This window comes from Oratosquilla oratoria, chromosome 17, assembly GCF_046742065.1.
Source record: "Oratosquilla oratoria isolate Oo_2021 chromosome 17, ASM4674206v1, whole genome shotgun sequence".
Taxonomy (NCBI): domain Eukaryota; kingdom Metazoa; phylum Arthropoda; class Malacostraca; order Stomatopoda; family Squillidae; genus Oratosquilla; species Oratosquilla oratoria.
In genome coordinates this window covers 32,064,955-32,084,466 of record NC_134793.1, presented here as the reverse complement: position 1 = coordinate 32,084,466, position 19,512 = coordinate 32,064,955, and the positions used below count along the sequence as shown (strand labels likewise).

General features: G+C 38.9%; 1 protein-coding gene across 5 annotated transcripts in view; it reads left to right on the top strand.

Moving 5' to 3' along the window:
- The window catches only part of LOC143034595 (tyrosine-protein phosphatase non-receptor type 4-like), a 279,323-nt gene that overhangs the window by 235,080 nt on the left and 24,731 nt on the right, over window positions 1-19,512 (top strand). For all 5 annotated transcript variants that reach the window (XM_076200888.1, XM_076200887.1, XM_076200885.1 and 2 more), the window contains 2 exons: window positions 11,320-11,502; window positions 16,664-16,781. In XM_076200888.1, the coding sequence (XP_076057003.1) occupies window positions 11,320-11,502; window positions 16,664-16,781 (301 nt within the window). The remainder of the gene's footprint in view (window positions 1-11,319; window positions 11,503-16,663; window positions 16,782-19,512) is intronic.

Below are 19,512 nucleotides of genomic sequence, written 5' to 3'. Positions count from 1 at the left end.
TGCTGGTTGCGGTCACGTAAATTATTATTATTATTATTATTCTAACCAACGCCTGATATTTTGTTAGAAAAGTATAGTACGGGATGGACAAGATCTACCATTTCTACGTTTCCTTTAAATCTCTCATTAAATCTCTTTGAATCTCTCCATGGCTCTACCTCTTCAGGGCGATTTTGTCCCCAAGGATAGAAACTCTGGTTCTTGTAGACATAATTTCGATTACAGATACCTACCCTCAGCTGCGGTCACGAAAGACGTTAAGTAACCATTTCGTTAAGAGCGAGCAAAGTTGCTTGAAGTAGACGGAGTTGGGGTCTGACAAAGATACAATGCATTTTTATTTAATTTTGTATAAACACATTGCAAGCACAACGGCTAAAAGGTTGAATAATGGAGAGAAAAATGAGAGGGCCGCTCCGAAAAGGAAAATAACGGAGAATGTGCCAGTTCAGATTTGCTGATAATCACTTGAAGTGAAGTTGGAGTACGTACGGGCATTTGACGTCATCAACGCCCGCCCACACACGAACTGTTGTACAGGTAATGTCTTTTTTCAGTCATGGATACGCGTCTTGTCAGCCCTGTATTTGCATGTATGTTGAATGTCAACTTTTGATCAGTCTGTTGGAAAATGGGTACGTCTGTGAAACAAGGCACAGTTAAAGAATAACTGATCTGATGTCCAGCACACATCCAACAAGTGGCAGCCATACCACGACTACGGGGTTCCTGGCCGTGTGGAGGAGTGCGAGAGAACGCGTGCAATTTTCCCTGGTCAGTGTCTGCCACTTACACAATAACGTTCTCTATACAGTACTTCAAACCGATATATGTGTATATATATATATATATATATATATATATATATATATATATATATATATATATATATATATATATATATATATATATATATATATATTCATAACTTGTTTCTGTATTATAACTCTTATCATTTTTATTTTACGTGCTGAGCATTTTCTGATCCGGTTCGTGAAATGTCCGCCACCGCGCACATCTCTCACATCCATAAAATATATGTGGCATTCTCATTGGCTGTAGCTACAAAAGTAAATAGGTAACAAAAGTAACATGAGGTGAGGTTCGATGCCTTTTTTCATGTGAAGATGGGCTGCATATCGTGGCAGCATAAGCAATATGGTCAGGTAACGGGTGACTTTCTACTTCACCGGAAAAAAACCGGCAATGACTTCCGATAACCCGTGCTTGATTGTAGTGTCATATAACTGGATCAGTTTTTACTAAATACACAAATTTAATTGGTTGAATATAACTGACAGTAGGATGTCGACAGAATTTGCAACTGGGGCTTATTCCCTTGAGTTTTGAATGATGCCCACCTTAGATTGTTACTCCAATCTTTGATTTCTGTATTCACTGGAGGATATGACTAGATGTAGACGTGCTCAAAGCGTTCAGTTTCTAAAGACCTGATGTCTTCAAGGTGTGACATGGAATGGTCGTGGTTAACTAAGAATATCTTTGGAAAATCATAAGTCAAGAAAACTGTCGAGGACAAATAGTTGATGTGAAAGATGAGGGGGGGGGACTAGAAGTGGAAAATCCCTCTCTCCCTTAAATAAGGAAATGAATCTACTGAGAATTAAAAATAACGTGAAGAAACCAAAACGCATACCTAACTTGGGAGGAGCCTTGAGTGATGTATCGAATTTAGTGTGCAGATCAGGAAAGTGAGACAGGAGCCGGCTTGGCATAATGTGGTTTGCTGTGGTTTTTGTCACGAATAGTAGATACCATTTTAAGGAGGAAAGTTTAGGAGTACTAAAAGGCCGAAAAAGACAATGAAGATATCGTATATAAATCCAATAAAAGTGCTAGGAAAGGTAACACAAACATCGGGTCATTTTTCAGTGATACTGCCAAAGGCATCAAAATATAAAATTAAAACTAGATTGTAATATGTGATAAACTAGATTAAAAAATATTTTTTGAAAACATAACAACCCATATTTGAGCAGTTAAAAAGAAAATTATCATGTTGGTAATGTAATCAAACATCCAATAGAAGTAGCTCATTTTTTCGAGGTCAGACATCGTGGTAAGCGTGGAACAGGCGTGATGATTGTTCTAGGGCAGGGAAAGGTGAAAGAGACAAAAGACCGATTAGGAATTGAATATTGCAGACGACTGACGGCCCCCATTGGCACCGTCATTTGTTTTCTTTGCTAGCGGCAAGACAGAATTGGGAGAAGCAATTACTGGGCGTCAGCTCTCCAACTGTAGGAAATCGTGGGGGTTTACAGAAGAATCTCAGATCTAGGACTAAGTGCTAATTCCTTGGGGCTGTGCCTTTGGGTGGGAGTAATTAATTGATGGGATTTGGAGACATTGGGAAGACAATCTACCTTGTCCCTGTGCAACCCATTTTGATTGGGATTTTTTTTTTTTTTTTTTTTTTTAAATCACGGCTGATATTTCCTTTCCACATTTTATTCCATTGAGTGAACTTTTGTCCGTTATTAATTTGAAATATTAGAAAACGAATGATGCGTGTCATGAAATTGAATAAATTTTCTACTAAATGTCACCAAGATTGATGCGTTCCTTTTTGCTTCAGAGAAATATTATGTAGATATCTGACGTGTTCAACTTCGTTGGGTAGGTCCTCCTGTCGCAGGTAAACAACCTCCATATATGGCTCACCTCTCGGCGCTGAGTACTGGTTGGTCAGGTACAATATAAATAACCTTTCTGGAGGCATCAGTGGTCCCGCTCCCAGTGAGGTTTGTTCAGTCTATGGATTCTGACAAGTCCACGGCAGTAGCCCGAAAAGGGAACGCATAATTGTGGTGGGCCTGTTGGCGTTGCTGTGTATGTGTAGGCAAGTTCAAGGCCGTGGAAGTTACAACGTACATGTCAGCTGTTCTCCTTCCGCTTCCGTGCCAAGTAACATTATCCTATTGTACTGGCTACCGCTAGGCTGTTTTAATAGTCTGCATTTTTACGTTTTTTCAGTAATTTGCAACCGCATGATCTTCTTTTGTTGGTGTCCATGTTTGTAGAAACGGGCTCTCATCCAAACTCGTGTCGTTGGAACAAGGAAGGGTTTGGAGAGAGTGCCTGAAGTTACTCACAGGATGACAATTCGCTAGAATCCAAGGACTGCAGTGAATTTAAGGAGCGTGCAAGCCGCTTCGTGCCCACGAATTCACTACCGGGGAAAGATGCTAGAGCTCTGGAACAGAGACACCATCGTTCACATGTTTCGAAGATCAAACGAGGCATAATTATACTATCACTGTGAATAAATCAGTTTTGTGGTGGCATGAGTATACTGTGTGTGTGTTTTCCTTTGTATTTTTTCGTCAATATTAACCAAATCGGGAGGTTTCTAATGTAACTCCCCGCTAAATGGCAAAACTCGTGGCTGCCATAGGATTGATAATGCAGTCGAGTTGTTTCATAGCCTAATACAGGCAGTAGTGTGATATAACACACACACACACACACACACATATATATATATATATGTGTGTGTGTGTGTGTGTGTGTGTGTGTGTGTGTGTGATGTGTGTTTACATCCGAAACTCTTCACCTCAGGGTTGTTTGCTGCTGTATACAGGGTATATGGTATATACCAATTTTGACCAATTTGATCACCATGATTAACATGGTTCTGGGTTTTCTCGCAAGTCACAACAAAGCTGGTTTATTTTCTCTGGCAGCGTGTAAAAATTCTCATTCGTCGTTTGTCACGAACACTACAGCTGTTTGATGTCTATACAAGGCTAAACGGTCGACCCCGTTGACCGTTACAAATGTGGACGTCCAGCTTTCATAGGCGGGGTTGCTGATTTTCGTAAATGTTCATTATATTCATTTTCCCCCTATTGTCGGCAGTAAGGTCCGGGTCCATCATGTTTAGTGTAATCTACGCCGTAGTATGATACACACGCAACTCTTTTAACGTTTGGATGAACATCCAGCGATACTTCAAAAAGTATCAGCTTAGATTTGTATCGCTCAGAGTGACGAGATGGGTCGGAACAGTGAGCACTGTAAATATCCGACTTATCCAGCATACAGCAGCGTTTTCTGCCATTGCAGTTTGCCTACTGCATGAAGATAGTGGATAATAACACACACACATTATATATATATATATATATATATATATATATATATATATATGTGTGTGTGTGTGTGTATGTATATCACTATTCTCAAGCCAGTATGTGACCATGAAACAAATATTTTTCGAATATGCTGAATGAGGTGGCACCAAAGAAATATCTCGCCAGGAACTAGGCAGGGGCAATTTTATACCACAATCTCTCGTGGTAAACATGGCTTTGTTTTATTTATATATTTATTTTTCAACGGGCGTTTCTGTTGGATCATCATCCCTTAAAGGTCCAACCGCATTGTATCCTGTGCTTATGGGCACTGTTCCACCAAATGTAAGCACCGTTCAAGCAGATATAATTCTTGGACATTAATCTGCATGAAGAAAATGAATATCTGCATGTACAACGTTAGAACCCAATAAGAGGACTACAGGCTGGGGAGTAGGAAAAAATTGTGAACTTAAAATGAGATATGAAGATGGATGAGGAGATCCACGTCAGTGACCTTTGGTCTGCTTAACGAGACTGGAAGAAATTCTGTCTCAAATCTGACGACTGTGAACATAATCCGAGCATCTGATGGGCGGTTAGTGTCAACGTGGAGGGTGTATAGTCGCTTTCCCAAGTACAGTAGTTAGCAGTTTTTCGTGGACCCTCCGCCTTCTTTTACGGAAGTGAAAAAAAAAACCTGTAGGTTGAAGATTGGAAATACCGAAAGTCGAAGGTGAGGCAATCATCCGTGGGTTGCGTGTGGGGCTGTCTGCTGTTTGGCGTTCCAGTACCATTCCCCCAGACTGGAAAAAATATCTGGTCGTCCCTGTTTGGAAGGGGAAAGGCGACCAGGAAGACTGCCATAAATAACGCGGGCATTGTGCCCGGTAAGGCGATTGCCCATCTGTTGCATACACGTGTATTAATACACGACTTGATAGCGCAGTTGACTGAATTCCGGGCCACCACTACGGCGGTCCGGATTCGAATCCCACAGGGCTGAAATAATTTCAGTATCGCTTCGAGTCGTTACTCCAACCTTCGTGGGCGGGGAGTTGAGACAAAATCGTACTTTTTCTTTCAAAGTTTGTTTAAAGTTCGTATTGCATACCTTACGCATCACATAGCAAGAGAATTTTTTAAAATTAATTTATTTTGTTACTGTATTCGATTTTACATTGATAAATTCCCAATATTACAGTTATGAAACAAACATACTTTTCACACACCTTCAACAAACGTTTGCTAAGACACAACCATTGATATCGGGGGTGGGGGGGGGCAGACATTTGACTTGGTATATCGCGTCATCTACGGATCCGCGGAATTCGTGCTAGGATGATTGAGTTGATGCCTGGCATGCATTTTGGGACGGTGCTGGAAAGTAGAGGAAACGTGTCCAACTTTTTTTCTTCTTCTTCTTCTTTCTTCCTGTTAATTCAGGAGTGAGGCTAGGGTGCATCTTCGCATTCGCTTAGTCGTGGGTTCGAATCCAGTACTTCTGTCCGAATTCTGGCAGTGACTTACCTGTCCCAACAGTTTCTGCTTAGGGCAAAGGTGGCGGCTTCGGCCGCAGCTACACGCCTACTGGCGTAAAGTCTTTACCTTGCGTGGACTGGGTATTAGGCAGAGTTTTCGACCAATGTCATTGTGGAACGTCATTTGGCAACACTGAGGTCCCGGACCGTTGCTGATGCTGCTGTCCTCGTGGAGCCTAGTCGTCGCAATGGGACGCGAATCCATTTACACTCTGGACCAAAGGCTCAGGCATTTAGGGGGGGGGGGGTTGCTAAATGACACTGTTCAATCTGCGTATGTGGCATTGCCACTATATGTGCATGGAGACTAAGATCTGATTCTTCAGGGCATTTGTACCGCATGTCTTTTTCTACTGCTGTGAGCCGCGAACAATAAATGCTTATTTGAAGAGGCATGTCGATGCGTACCCTTGGAGAATCATGGTGGTATTTTTGGAATTACTTTGCATTAAGCCAAAGACTTCCGTGAGAATCAGTACAGGACCGTTACCAGCATAATTTGTGAACCACAACTCCAGCGATTTGGACATGTGGCACGTTGCTTCGATGTTGATCCCACCGACATGTCTCCACAAGACAGCTCCTGATTGAGAAGACGAAAGGGACGCCCATACTCATAAGCGGGGGCAAATCGACGAATCTGCCGACACTCGCATGGTATAGAAAGAGTGGGCCACATGGGATTTTGTTTAGATCAGCGTTTTTCAAACTGTGGGTCGCGTTAAAAATAAAATGGGTCGCGACAAAAAAGAAAGGAAATAAAAAATATGCAAGTGAGAGCAAGGCGGAGGAGGAGGAAGAGATGAGGATGAAAAATGAACGTTTCCTGAAATATTTCTCTTATTTCTTTCCCTCTCTCCTTTTCCTTCTCCCTCTCTCTCTCTATATATATAAGGTTCCAATATTGGAACAACCTTATTTGATGAGTAACGATTGAATAGCTAGTTGTCAACCCCCACCTCTCCGTCCCCTCATGCAGAAAAAGAGAAGACGGGGAGAAATCCCTTCAGGCTGCGTCAGATTATATATCATTCACACATACTCACCCCCGCCCTTCCATACATCATCCATACACAACCATTCCTCTTTCCCAGTGCCCCTTTTACCCCATCCATCCATCTCATCCTTGGTCTCTCCTAATCTTTACTCATTCCACACCTCTTTTACTAATATTTCTTCACTCGTTCTTTCCATATATATATATTTATATATATATATATATATATATTTATATATATATATATGAGAGTACTTCGCTAATAGCAGCGACATCAAACCTAGGGCACTGGGAAGGTAATCTACGGATGGCCGAGTACAGCGGGTTCGAATCTTGCATGCAACTGTCACAAAAGTATCGATATATATATATATATATATATATATATATATATATATATATATATATATATATATATATATATATATATATATATATATAAGCTAGTGGCAAGGTATGCCCTGTCGTATTAGATGCACCGCATTTCCTTGTTTAAATAATGAATGAATGTATGAAGTCCTCTAGTTTAGGTGGCAATAGTGGCTTGGTTATATAACGGCCCTCCTTCCTGAATGGGAGTGGTGTTGTCGCGATGAATTAGCCAACCGATTGGTTTCACATTGCGAGTAGTGTTGTTGCTGAATCTTATAGACACATTTTTGTTGTGCAAGTAAACGCCATCCAGGATAGCAAATCGTAATGTAGAAAATATATAGAGAAGTTTTCTGCAGTAAACGTTACGTCTGTATGCCCGAATTCAGGTGGAGGCGGGGGTGGTGTTGAAAGACTACTTGTATTCATTCAGGGAAGAATTGAGAAGAGGGGATAGGGTGTCTTCATGCACACACCGTTCTTGTTCAATTTTTTTCGCCAACATTTTCCACATATACGCGTTATAACAATTTTATTACTGTACCAAAACTCTTTAATTGCACATCCTATGCGTTTGCATGTATTTGTGGTATTGCTAATTATATTAGGCAATTTGTGTTAAAATAGCAAAGATTGTTGGCGAAAAATTTATGGTTTTGAGGCCGACATGAAGTCTGTAGGTTATCATAGTTCTGGAAGACATCAGATGCAATTAGGATAAGCTTGTAAGTTTTGCCCACATTTATGTTTGAATAAAAAGTGTGCTACATCACTAATGAATTACAGTCTATCAGTCCTCGTCCTGGTTACAGAAACGAGATTCCGTTTGTTCATCCATGACGACGTGTTACCAGATACCAAGACGACACACCAAAATGTGTCGATGTTGTGAAACTTGGTTTTCCTAATTGTACTATCCACCGCGATGTCAGGGACGGTCATGGAATAGAAATTAGTCGTATTTTATGTTCTGTCCATGGCTAGGCAAATTGCTTTTGTTTTTTCTATTCACGGACGTTATCGATACACTAGTATTTCGACGCAGCTGTTACGTGGATCTTTGCTTATTGCGCACTGGTGGGAGGAGTCTGGGGAAGACGCGAAGCCACGTGGGTTTCCATGGCAAGCCACACCCTCCCTCCCATCCTCCCCACGTCGAAGCATTCCATCCCACGCAATGGATACAAAATATACTGCCCTCTTTGATTTCTCGCGCAGCCTTATATATACTTGCCTAAAAATGTGTTTTGTAGTGCATTATGTGCACCGGGTTCCTGTCTCCCGAAGCCGATTTGCCAGAAACTTCTTAGGCTACCTTACTTTGAGGACATTTTTGTACAATTGCTCTGAACGTATATTTATTACGTCGCAGTTATTATTCATTATTATTTATTATTATTATTGTTGTTGTTGTTGTTGTTGAGGCGACATTCTAGAATGAGTTGGTCGAGATGGTGTATCCCTTTTAATATCGGCTAGTACCCAAGACGTGTGTGAGTGAATTTACCTAATTGTAGAATACAGGAGCAACGCTCGTTGGGTTCCTCTTGTGTTCTCTCAATTTTCTAACATAACCTAGACTCAAATTCACTTACAGTTCCAATTTAATCTATATCCTTGATTCCTAAAGATCATAATAAGATTTGAACTCGTATATTGTTTAAGTTTGGGTTATATAACCTAAACTATTCCACATAGGCATCTATATGAAAACTGTATTTCTTCACATCCTTTCGACGTGTGATCTTATTCTACCTCCATGACTTATTCAGTTCCTCCCATCTTTAATTAGGAGATCTCTTGTGTAAGTACAATCTATTCCCATGAGTGACCGAAACACTAATCATATCACTTCTTTCTCTTCGATCTCAAAGTTGGCAGACCCAGTACTTTTAGCTTATCTCTCAATCTTGCTTATACCCTTCACAATATGTAGGGACCATATTATTGACACATATTCTTGTCTTGAAAATATCAAGGTTTCAATGAGTCCTTTTTCATCATCCCTTCATTCATATAGCGGAACGCCACTTTAAGCTTCCGCAGTAGTGTCTCTCCCACAATCCTGTTGATTTGTCTGTCAGGTGACAAGTGGTTTTTTATCAACACTCCCAAGTCTTTCTCCTCATTTGCTTTTGTAATGTGTTCACTTCCCAGTAAATAGTTTAAGGATGGCCTTTTGCCACTATTGCCCATTTCCAGTACTTTGCATTTTTTGGTATTGAACTTCATTTCTCATTCATGGCTCCATGCAAGAATAATGTCTAGATCTTTTTGCAATAGTCTACCATCCTCATTTTTCACTCTTCTCGTGATTTTTGTGTCATCTGGAAACGTGTTGGCATAGCTTGTTCCTTCCATCATGTCATTGAGATAGACAAGAAACATTATTGGGGTAAGCACTGAACCTTGTGGAACTCCACTTGTTACTGCACTCCAGCTTAACATCTTGTCCTTTACTGTCATCATGTATCTTTCCTTCAAAAAGTCTTTCACCCATTCCATTAGTTTGCCACTCCTCCAATGTGCTCCAATTTCCACATAAGTCAGTTGTGAGATATATCAAATGCCTTGTTTTCCATATATGTAATTCTTTGTCTACTCATTCATAGTGCATATTTTATTTTTATTTAATATGCTTTTGATATAGGTTTTAATTATTGTGTAAAAAAAAATTACGTATAATTTATGATTTTAGGCTAGAAAATGCATATTTTCCTGAAAAAAATATGTATTTATCTAGTTGTATTTTATGGGAAAGGGAGTGTGTGTGTGTATATATATATATGTAGTAATTCCTTTCTTTACTTAGTTATTACATACACAATAAAGGAGAGTTATGTACTCTCCTTTATTGTATATGTAGTAACTAAGTAAAGAAAGGAATTACTACATATAATATATATATATATTCTTGTAGACAAATGAGATTAAGTGGTATTGCTGTTTCTGCATAGTTTAACTTTTTATTTGGAATTTCTATTTCTCTTGCAACCTTACAATGTTGGGCTGGCAGTGTGCAATGTTTTGGTCTTTGCTGGAGACCATCTTCAGGCTGAATATATTGAGTGTGCATGTTTATGTATTCATATATATATATGTGTGTGTATATTATATATATGTGTATATATATATATATATATATATATATATATATATATCTATATGTGTGTGTGTGTGAGTGGTAAGATTGGAAATCACATGGTTGGGAACAGAGACTTTATTCCTAACCAGTTTTGCCCTATGAGGCTTCTTCAAAGGTCATGATACCAATATATATATATATGTATATGTATGTATGTATGTATGTATATATATATGGAATAAATTACCAGTGTCAGTGAAATAATTCACATCATGAAACCCAGCTGTCAGCTAGCTTTAACCCAGGGTCTGCATAGCAAGAGACTCACACTATGCCATTGCTACAAATTGAATGTACAAAATGTTCATTAACCTGATGCATATACTAGCATCCAGGAGTCAGACTGGCTTAAAAACTTCTGCCCTGAAATCTCTTTACTATATACACTGATGACATGTGAGACAGCTTTTATTTACTTTGCTGTTGTAACATTTATGAAATAAATCACTATTAACCCATTAAACTCCGATGACAAGATGTCTTGTCATTTGATCAAATAAAACAAAAAATCATAAAACACCAAAATGTTTGATCAAACATTTTGGTGTTTTATGATTTTTTGTTTTATTTGACCAAATGACAAGACATCTTGTCATCGGAGTTTAATGGGTTAACAGTGAGGTAATTCAAAATCAATGTTTGAGGAGGCTATGATCTTATGGTAAATGTAAAAAGTAGTTATGTATATTGACAGATCAAAACATTTTTTGTTATGTTTGATGTATTTAAGCCTTGTTTATTTTTAGTGCATTACTATTTTTCATATCAGCATGAAACATGGATGGTATTTGCAAACTTGCCTGGAGAAGTACAATCTAATTTTTCATTAGTTGATGGATTCAATACTGCATTCTATCATGCTTGGCCTATACAAGTCTATTGTACCATCTAACTTGGTTTCTCTTCTTTTCTCTTTCTTCCTCTTGGTGACGGGGATGATGGCTGATGGCGACGTTGATGCTGGCTGCCTCCTTGCACGTGTGCACCCTTTGGACATCTGCCTGGATGACCTTCATTGTGTTGGCTACTCTCATCACTTCCACCACGACGACAACTCCCAACCAACCATTTCATCTACTTCTGCATTCCATTTCTCCTTAACTCACCACCAACTCACCCTTGCTGTCTTGTCCTGTCATGCTCGCACTCTGCCTCTCTGTCTGATAGCCGGGTGCGAGTGAGGAAACTGCCCATGGGTTAGTTACTATACGTATGAAGCCAGATGAAATAGGCAAGTTTGGCTTCAATGTGAAAGGTGGTGCAGACCAGAACTTGCCTGTACTGGTATCTCGTGTAGCTCCCAACACACCAGCTGACAGATGCTACCCCAGACTAAATGAAGGAGACCAGGTGTGTACCACAACTAGATTTATGCCATTTTAGTCCTTATGCTTTCATAATATTTGCAGATTATTTGGGACAGATTTGATGGAGGTAAGTTGAATTATTATTTTTGTCACTACCAAAGTAATTATGAACTACTCCCATGAACATGATTATTTTCATCTTTTTTACATGCATGACCTAATATCTTATGCTATGTGATCTAAGATCCAAGGTTACACTGCAACACAGAAAGGGAAACAGAATGCTTTTTAGGAATACCAGATGATTTTACCAGATAGGACAGCAGACACTGGTACTGCAGGTATGCAATCAATGAAACTCAAGGCAACCAAGTATTACTTTAAATTGCAAACTACAGTTAATGAGATAATCATTAGAACATAGAAATTAAAAGGCAAGAGTATGTTCAAAGATGTATGGAGAAGAAAAAATGTAATGAAAGAAGAAAGTGGAAAAATACAAGAATTATTTGAAGAAGTTAGGTAAAAAACAATCACTGGAAGAAACGAGAAGACAGAGGTTTACTGTATAGTAATAGACCAGTAATGACAATATTAGTTGTAGCCTCAAGTTAACTGGAAACTGAGCCCCATAGTGGCTGGCAGCAGTCCTCAAGCCCACCCATGAATATTTCTGGGACTGATAACATCACTGCACTTGTGAAAGACAGTTTCCCTATCACTGGCTAATAGTAGTGAAGGAAGGTAGCAGTCTCCATTTGTCAGTTCTCCCAATGTGAAAAGGTGGAGGAAGTACAGGTGAATGTGATACAGATATCTTGTGGCTGATCCAGACTAAGTGTCATGCATCTCCATTGATAGAAGTGAGGGTGTTGATGAGTTTTGAAGATGTACCAGAGGGACGATACACTGGCATCCATTTTGTAGGACCACTACTCATTATTGGTAGTGCTGAAGGAGGGAAGCAGGAGAAAAGATTGAAGGAAAGGTAATGTTGAGAGTTTAAAAGTAGTTAGAGATCAGTGATTATTTTGAGAAAACCAGATATAATCTGCCTTGTTGCAACTGAGCTAAATGATATTACTATCAAAGTGAAAGGTGGGAATGCTGTTTGTGGAGAAGGGATAGAGGAGATGAAATGGGAGAGGATGATGATAGCATTGATGAAAAACACAAAATGTGAATTATGTAACTTGAGATAAGGCAAAACTGTAATAATAAATTGAACAGCAATTGAGGGGAATAGTAAAAGAAACTTACAAGGATTTATGTTCTTCCCTAACATGTACATGACGTAGTAAAATTAAATACAGTAAGTCCTCGTTATACGGTACATATGCGTTCCTGATACCGCATACCGAACCATACCGAACCCATTATAACATGTAATAATAGGATATGGTAGACGTACCTTCTCCCTGCTCTTTCCTCTTCAAAATATCTAGCAGATACCATATCTGTGAATTTTTCTTACCGTAAATAGAATCAAGGGTAGTAATTACCAAATACTGTAACTGTGAATTTACCGGATAAAGAATTACCGTATAAGGGGGACTCACTGTACCAAGGGATGTTAGGCTAGACATAGCTATTGTAGACAAGGGTCTTTAGTTTTAATAAGGGGAATGGTTTATTGGTATTTCTTGGGGTGGGGAATTTACTGGTGTGATATGGTTGATGTACTCCATAATGTCTTCAGTGGTTTCTCTTGGAGAATTAGACATTTTCTTGGAATGGAAGAGTTGCAAGTCTTAGCATAGAAGAAAGGAGGAAATGAATGGGTTTGTGGGTGAAAGTTGCATTGGATTGGTGTTGGGGGTTTGTATAGAAGGTTCCTGTATTTTTCTTCAGATGGATGAGTGGGGTGAGGTTTTGATGGACTGGAGAAAATTGGGGGTTGTATTCCAGGTTCTTTTGCTTCAGTTGAGTTTGCAATGTGTGATTTGGCTGCAGGTTCTAATGGGAAATGTAATGGTTTGTCTACCTCAGTTGGACATCTGCATACAGAAACCAAAATCCTCACCATGGAACACACAAAGATAACAGGAACAGAGTTCTGCACTGAAATCCTTGACACTATATACCCATCACACAACATCTCTCAAGCACCATCAACAGAATGCCAAAAAAATACACCAACAGCATACCACTCAAACATATATAACAACCTACCATCTGTACCACACAAAACATCCACACAAAATACATTACACTTGGATCACTAAACAACCCCTTCAAGACAAATCACCAGACTTGATAATCTACAGAAAAAACCCTCCCACATTTGCTAAGAATTGCACTGGTACTCTTGGGTTCAGTACACCATCCAGCATTGAAACAGCACCAACTCAGAATAGACCCAGCCACAAATTCAAACTGCCTCGGATGCAACCAGCACACAGAAAACACAGAACATCTCAAACTACAGTGCCCCATACTAACAATCCCTAGACATCAGCACAATATATCTTTCCTCCATCACATGTGGACCTGCTCAGAGGCTATTTCTGGTTTCCTGAGGGTTATGGATCTTGTGTAGGATGGACCGGGGGTAAACAGATTGACTTTGATGTAGTGGTTTGTAAGGGAATTGTATGTATGTGGTCTCTCTTGGTGTGGTTGTATGAGTGGACCTTTTAGGGGGGTTTGTCCGACAAGTTGTAGTGATTCTGCATGTAACTCCTGGTCTGATTTTTCTGATTTGTACTCGTTTTTGGGCTTTTCTGGACTTGTGTATTCAAGTCTCTCACACATAGGACCTCCTTTTCATATTGGTATACTGTCCAATCTGAGGATGATGTGGGAGTGATCTTTTGTGCAGTTTACATTTGTCTGAATTTGAGTATGGGTTATCACATGTGGGGGCTGAGTCAGGGCCATAGCCAGGAATTAATTTTTTTTTTTTTTTTTTTTTTTTGGGGGGGGGACTGCTGCTGTACTGTGTCCACACACACATATATATGTATCATATATAATATTTGATATGCCTATAATGATGTTATTTTAGCCTTATACTAGTATTAAAGAAGAGAGGTATATCAAGAAATACAAAATTAAGAATCTACAATGCAATCCTATGACCTATAGTTTTATATGCCAGTGAAACATGGATCTTAACAAAACAAATGGAACAAAGACTACTGGTGTTTGAGAATACAATATTGAGGCAAATTACTGGACCAATTTTTATGAAAGTGAGAATAGATGGAGAGGGCGACACAATAATGAGCTGCGAGAAATAACTAAACAAGAGAAAATAATAGATCTTATAATTAGAACAAAACTGAGATGGGCTGGGCATGTAGCACGTATGGAGGACCATAGAATTCCAAAACAAGTTATGATGGATAGAATGCCTGGAAGAAGACCCAGAGGGAGACCTCAAATGAGATGGATGGACAGTGTGGACAGAAAAGGAATAAATAAAGCAACCTGGATGGCAGCAGCACAGGACTGAAGGACATGGAGAGGATTACTGTTGGCAGACCAGAATCTACCTGAGGTTCAAGATCTAGCGGAGTAGTAGAGTGTAATAATAGCTACAATTTTATATTTTATGTATATACATCATGTATCACAACTTCACCTTAAACTTAGCTTAATTTTTGTAAGTTTTCTGGTGTAGTGTATTTATAATACTTTCGAGTTTGAGGGTGGTCCACTTTTTTCACTCACTGGGAGGTGTTGTGGAGTGGGGCAGGAGTGCAACATATGGACTTTGGTTATGGGATGTTGCCTCCTCATTGCTGTTATTTTATTATTATTATTATTATTATCATTGTCAGTATTCTTACTACATTATGAATAACCATGCTGGGGGTCAGCTTCCTAGTGTGGTTAGGCTTGGGAGGCCATGTTTAGGGCACCTTTTCTTGCCCCCTTTCCCAGGTGGATTGAGCAGAGTGGTCACTAAACAGGGCTGCTCATTCATGTAGGACAAGAGAAAGATATGAGGGGTTAAAAAAAAAATATGAGAAATAAAACATAAGATAAAGGAAGCAAAAAGGAGAGCAGATGTTAAATGGGGGAAGAGTATGACAAAAATTTGAAAGTAATAAAAAGATGTTTTGTAAGGAAATTAAGAGAGGAAGGGGAGGTAAATGAAGTAGAGAAGAAAAGGTAAAAGGTGCAGATGAAGAAATGATAACTGAAGAGCTGGTGGTAAGAGGCAGATGGGCCAAGCATTTTAGGGAGTTCTTAAACGAGGAGGATAGGGAGGGAAAGGTGGTTACAGTGGGAGGCACTAAGAAAATGAGAGTGATGGATGAGGAAAATGGAGGAGAAATAAGAGAAAATGAAGTGAAAGCAGTTATTAAAATGATGAGAGCAGGCAAGGCACTTAGGTTAGATGGGTGTGCAGAGTATCCAAAAAAAGGGAGGTACAGTGATGGTGGACTGGCTGGTGAGGTTGGTCATACCTTGAGTATTTACAGTGTTATAACTAAATGCTCTCTAAGTTTGAACAAATATTGAAAAATAGCCACGTTTTTTTAAGGATGTTGATTCTGACATGTAAAAATAATCTTTTGAATACAGTAGATATACCAGCATGGAGATGTTAACACTTGTCATCTATATGCTTGTGTGGATCCATCTGTTCCGAGGCTGCCTATGCATTTCTTGAGCAAAAATTTTTTTTACGCTGCTGGTTTGCTAGACCTGTCACAGCAACCCTCCTCTTTTACCAGGGCTTGGGACTGACATAGTACTGGTTAACACCATTCCCATGGCAGAGTTTACATTATATGCTTGTGTATATGAAAAAACTAAAAGTTATACTGTTGCTCATATTCACCATCACAACAATGCATATGGATGGTGTGGTTGTTCAGCAAAAGGACATAATACTATATAGTACCGTTGATAGGACAGGGAGAGTTCATAATGTGGAACATGCTGCAGTGTGGTGTATATTGTTATACTGTACTCAGCATATATCTAGGAACCCAACAACAGTCAGTCATTGGGCCCACAAATCCATCTTAATTGAAATATCATTTTTGGTCCAGATACCAAATGTCATTCCAGAGGACCACTTTCAGTAATGGGGGGGAGGGAAAAAGTGAAGGATTTGTCTTATGTTCACTATGTGACAATATTCTTGAAACTTTAACACATGCATCCTAAATAATATAACTTAGGCAGCTGTATTCTTCCATTAACATTACAAACTTAATAAGAATTTATTACATTTTTATCCACAGGTGCTGCTCATTAATGGCCGAGATGTGTCGGCAATGACCCATGAGCAGGTGGTCAACTTCATTCGTGCCTCCAGGGAATGTCATTCGGGTGAACTTGTCTTAACAGTCAAACAAAATGGTAAGTATGGTATGGATTTCAGGTAGTAGTGTGTGTGTATTTATCCTATTGTAGTACATAGGAAAAGAGCAATGCTTGTTGAATCCCATTTCCTAATCTCCAATTTATCATACTTAGCCTCAAATTCATGTACTGTTCCAGCTTATCTATTTCCTTGGTTTCCAATTATCATATTTATTTGAAATCAATGGATTGTTTGAGCTTGGGCCATATCATCATCCGAGTTATTCAAGTATTTACACATCTATATGGAAAACTGTATTTCTTCACTTCCATGAGACATGTAGTGTTCTTTAATTTGTTCTCACGACCTTTTAAAACCCTCCTATCCTTAATCAAGGGATCTCTTCTGTCAATGTAATCTTTTCCTTTTAGTGACCTGAATACTGTAATCATATCACCCGTTTCTCTTTAATTTTTCAAAGTTGGCAGACTCAATGTTTTTAGGTCTTGTATGGTTTATCTGCCAGGCTGGGGACCAGTTTGGTAGCTGCCTATCATATTCTCATGATCTTGTTTATGTTCTTCATTCTGTATGACCTTACCACCTCCTATGGTATTTTATGTTTTGGGGGGTCGTTGAATTTGCAGTTGAGAACCATACCACTACTCAATCAAAAATGTGTACTTATCTAGTTGTCATCTATGGGGTTGGAACATAACTCATGGGGTCTGATTTCTTTTTCCCCATTCGTCAAACCTTGCCTTAAATTTTTTTTGCTATGTTGACTTGGGTTATATTTTCCATGACTTTGTTGATCTTTCATCTTGTACCAGTGATTCTTTTCCATCCACTTTCTCTAAACCTTTTTCTACCTTAAATATCATTATCATGTTGCATCTCTTCACTCCAAAGTGGGAAATCTCAATTTCTTACCATGAGGAGTCTCCTTGTGACTTGGGCTAGCTTGTTCCTGTCTGCTTCTTGGCCAGTGTTGCCACTGTTTGAAATTTTCTACTAGATTTTGGATTTTTTACTTTGACCTTGGAATCTTTTTCTCTCTCTCTCTCTCTCTCTCTCTCTCTCTCTCTCTCTCTCCTCCATATCCAGTAAATCTTGTAGTTTTCAAGTAACTTGGTTGATGAGTGTACAAAAAATATCCAGTATTACCCGCAGTATGATCATCTATTATTTTGGACCATTCTTACACACTTTTCTTCTATGGCATTTCTGTAGTGAATGACATGTTTTCGAGTTATGCCTATTTTCTTTCTAGCTAATATGTAATCATGAGTGTCATCGGACTCTTTCTGCCAATCAGTGTTGGCCACAACTCCCACCTTTAGTTTGAATACGATGGTTATAATACAGTAACTCCTCGTTATACGGTACATATGCGTTCCTGAAAACCTCACCACAAATTGAAATTACTGTATACCAAAACCATTATAACATGTAATAATAGGATATGGCAGACGTACCTTTTCCCGGCTCTTTCATCTTCAAAACACGAGCGGATACCATATCTGTGAATTTTTCTTACCATAAATAGAATCGAGGGTAGTAATTACCAAATACCATAACTGTGAATTTACCAGATAAAGAATTACTGTATAAGGAGGACTCACTGTACTAGGTTATGCATGTGTGGGATTGGGTAGGTTAGATTAGGTTTGATTTAGTTAGATTAAAATTACCCACTCATCTTATACTTCCCCACCCAAAACTCCTGAATCCCAACTCCCAGGTTCTCACTCCCAAAATTGTGAAGGGGGAGGGGATGGAATTCCTCAGAAACAAGGTATTTCTAATAGAAAGTTCATGAACTAACAAGTCATAGAATCATACACACTGGTTTAAAACCCTGTTTCTATTTCAAATATTTTACTGATAGAATTGTAGGAGGGTGCATAACTCAAAAATGTGATATTTTTGGCACAATTTTCATAGAAGAAAAGTGCACTAGAATTGTCCAAAACAGTAGAAAACATATTTTTTAAATAAGATTTTCTGTGGGTGCAATTCTGGATATTTTCCAACCGTATTGTAATAATTGCATTGTGGTAACTGTGGATTATAAAATGTAATTGCAAATGAAACAATTGCTAATGTGGTGATTGATTAGTGAGAGAAGAATGTGCCATAGATCAGTTTGTTATATACGTTCAGTACGCAGCCAGTGATGGGAGTCAGATACATACAAGGAGTGATTATTCTGTTTGTGTTACCAGGAAGCTCAGCTATCAGTCTGTGTTTAGCACTCATTACACCAGCATCTTAGTGTCACTTGTTATCATACATTATCCAAAGTTGTGTTCAGATTTTTTTGTGGGCTGGGGGATGGGGGGTTGGTGGCAAAGAATGTCTCTGAAGAAAAAAAAAAAACCACAAGAAGACAGGGATAAGAGAAGACAAATTACCATAGAACTAAAATATGAAGTCATTGAGAAGTGAAAATGAAGTGTGTGACTGACCTAGCATGCACATACAATCAGACTACATTAAGAACTTGCACTATCCTCAAGAACAAGGACAAGATTAAGGAGATAGATGCTTCAAAGGGAATGACAAGAATTTGCATTGGTCATGTATTCTTGACGATATTGAAAGGTTGCTTCTCATGTGGATCAACAAGAAGCAAATGCAAGGTGACACTATTAACAAGAATATCATTTGTGAAAAGGTGAAAGTCATTTTCGCTGACCTTGTTAAGAAAAGGCCAGGAGCAACAAAGGACAAAGAAGAAGCATTCAAGGCAAGCCATGAGTGGTTGGAGAAGTTTAAAAGAAG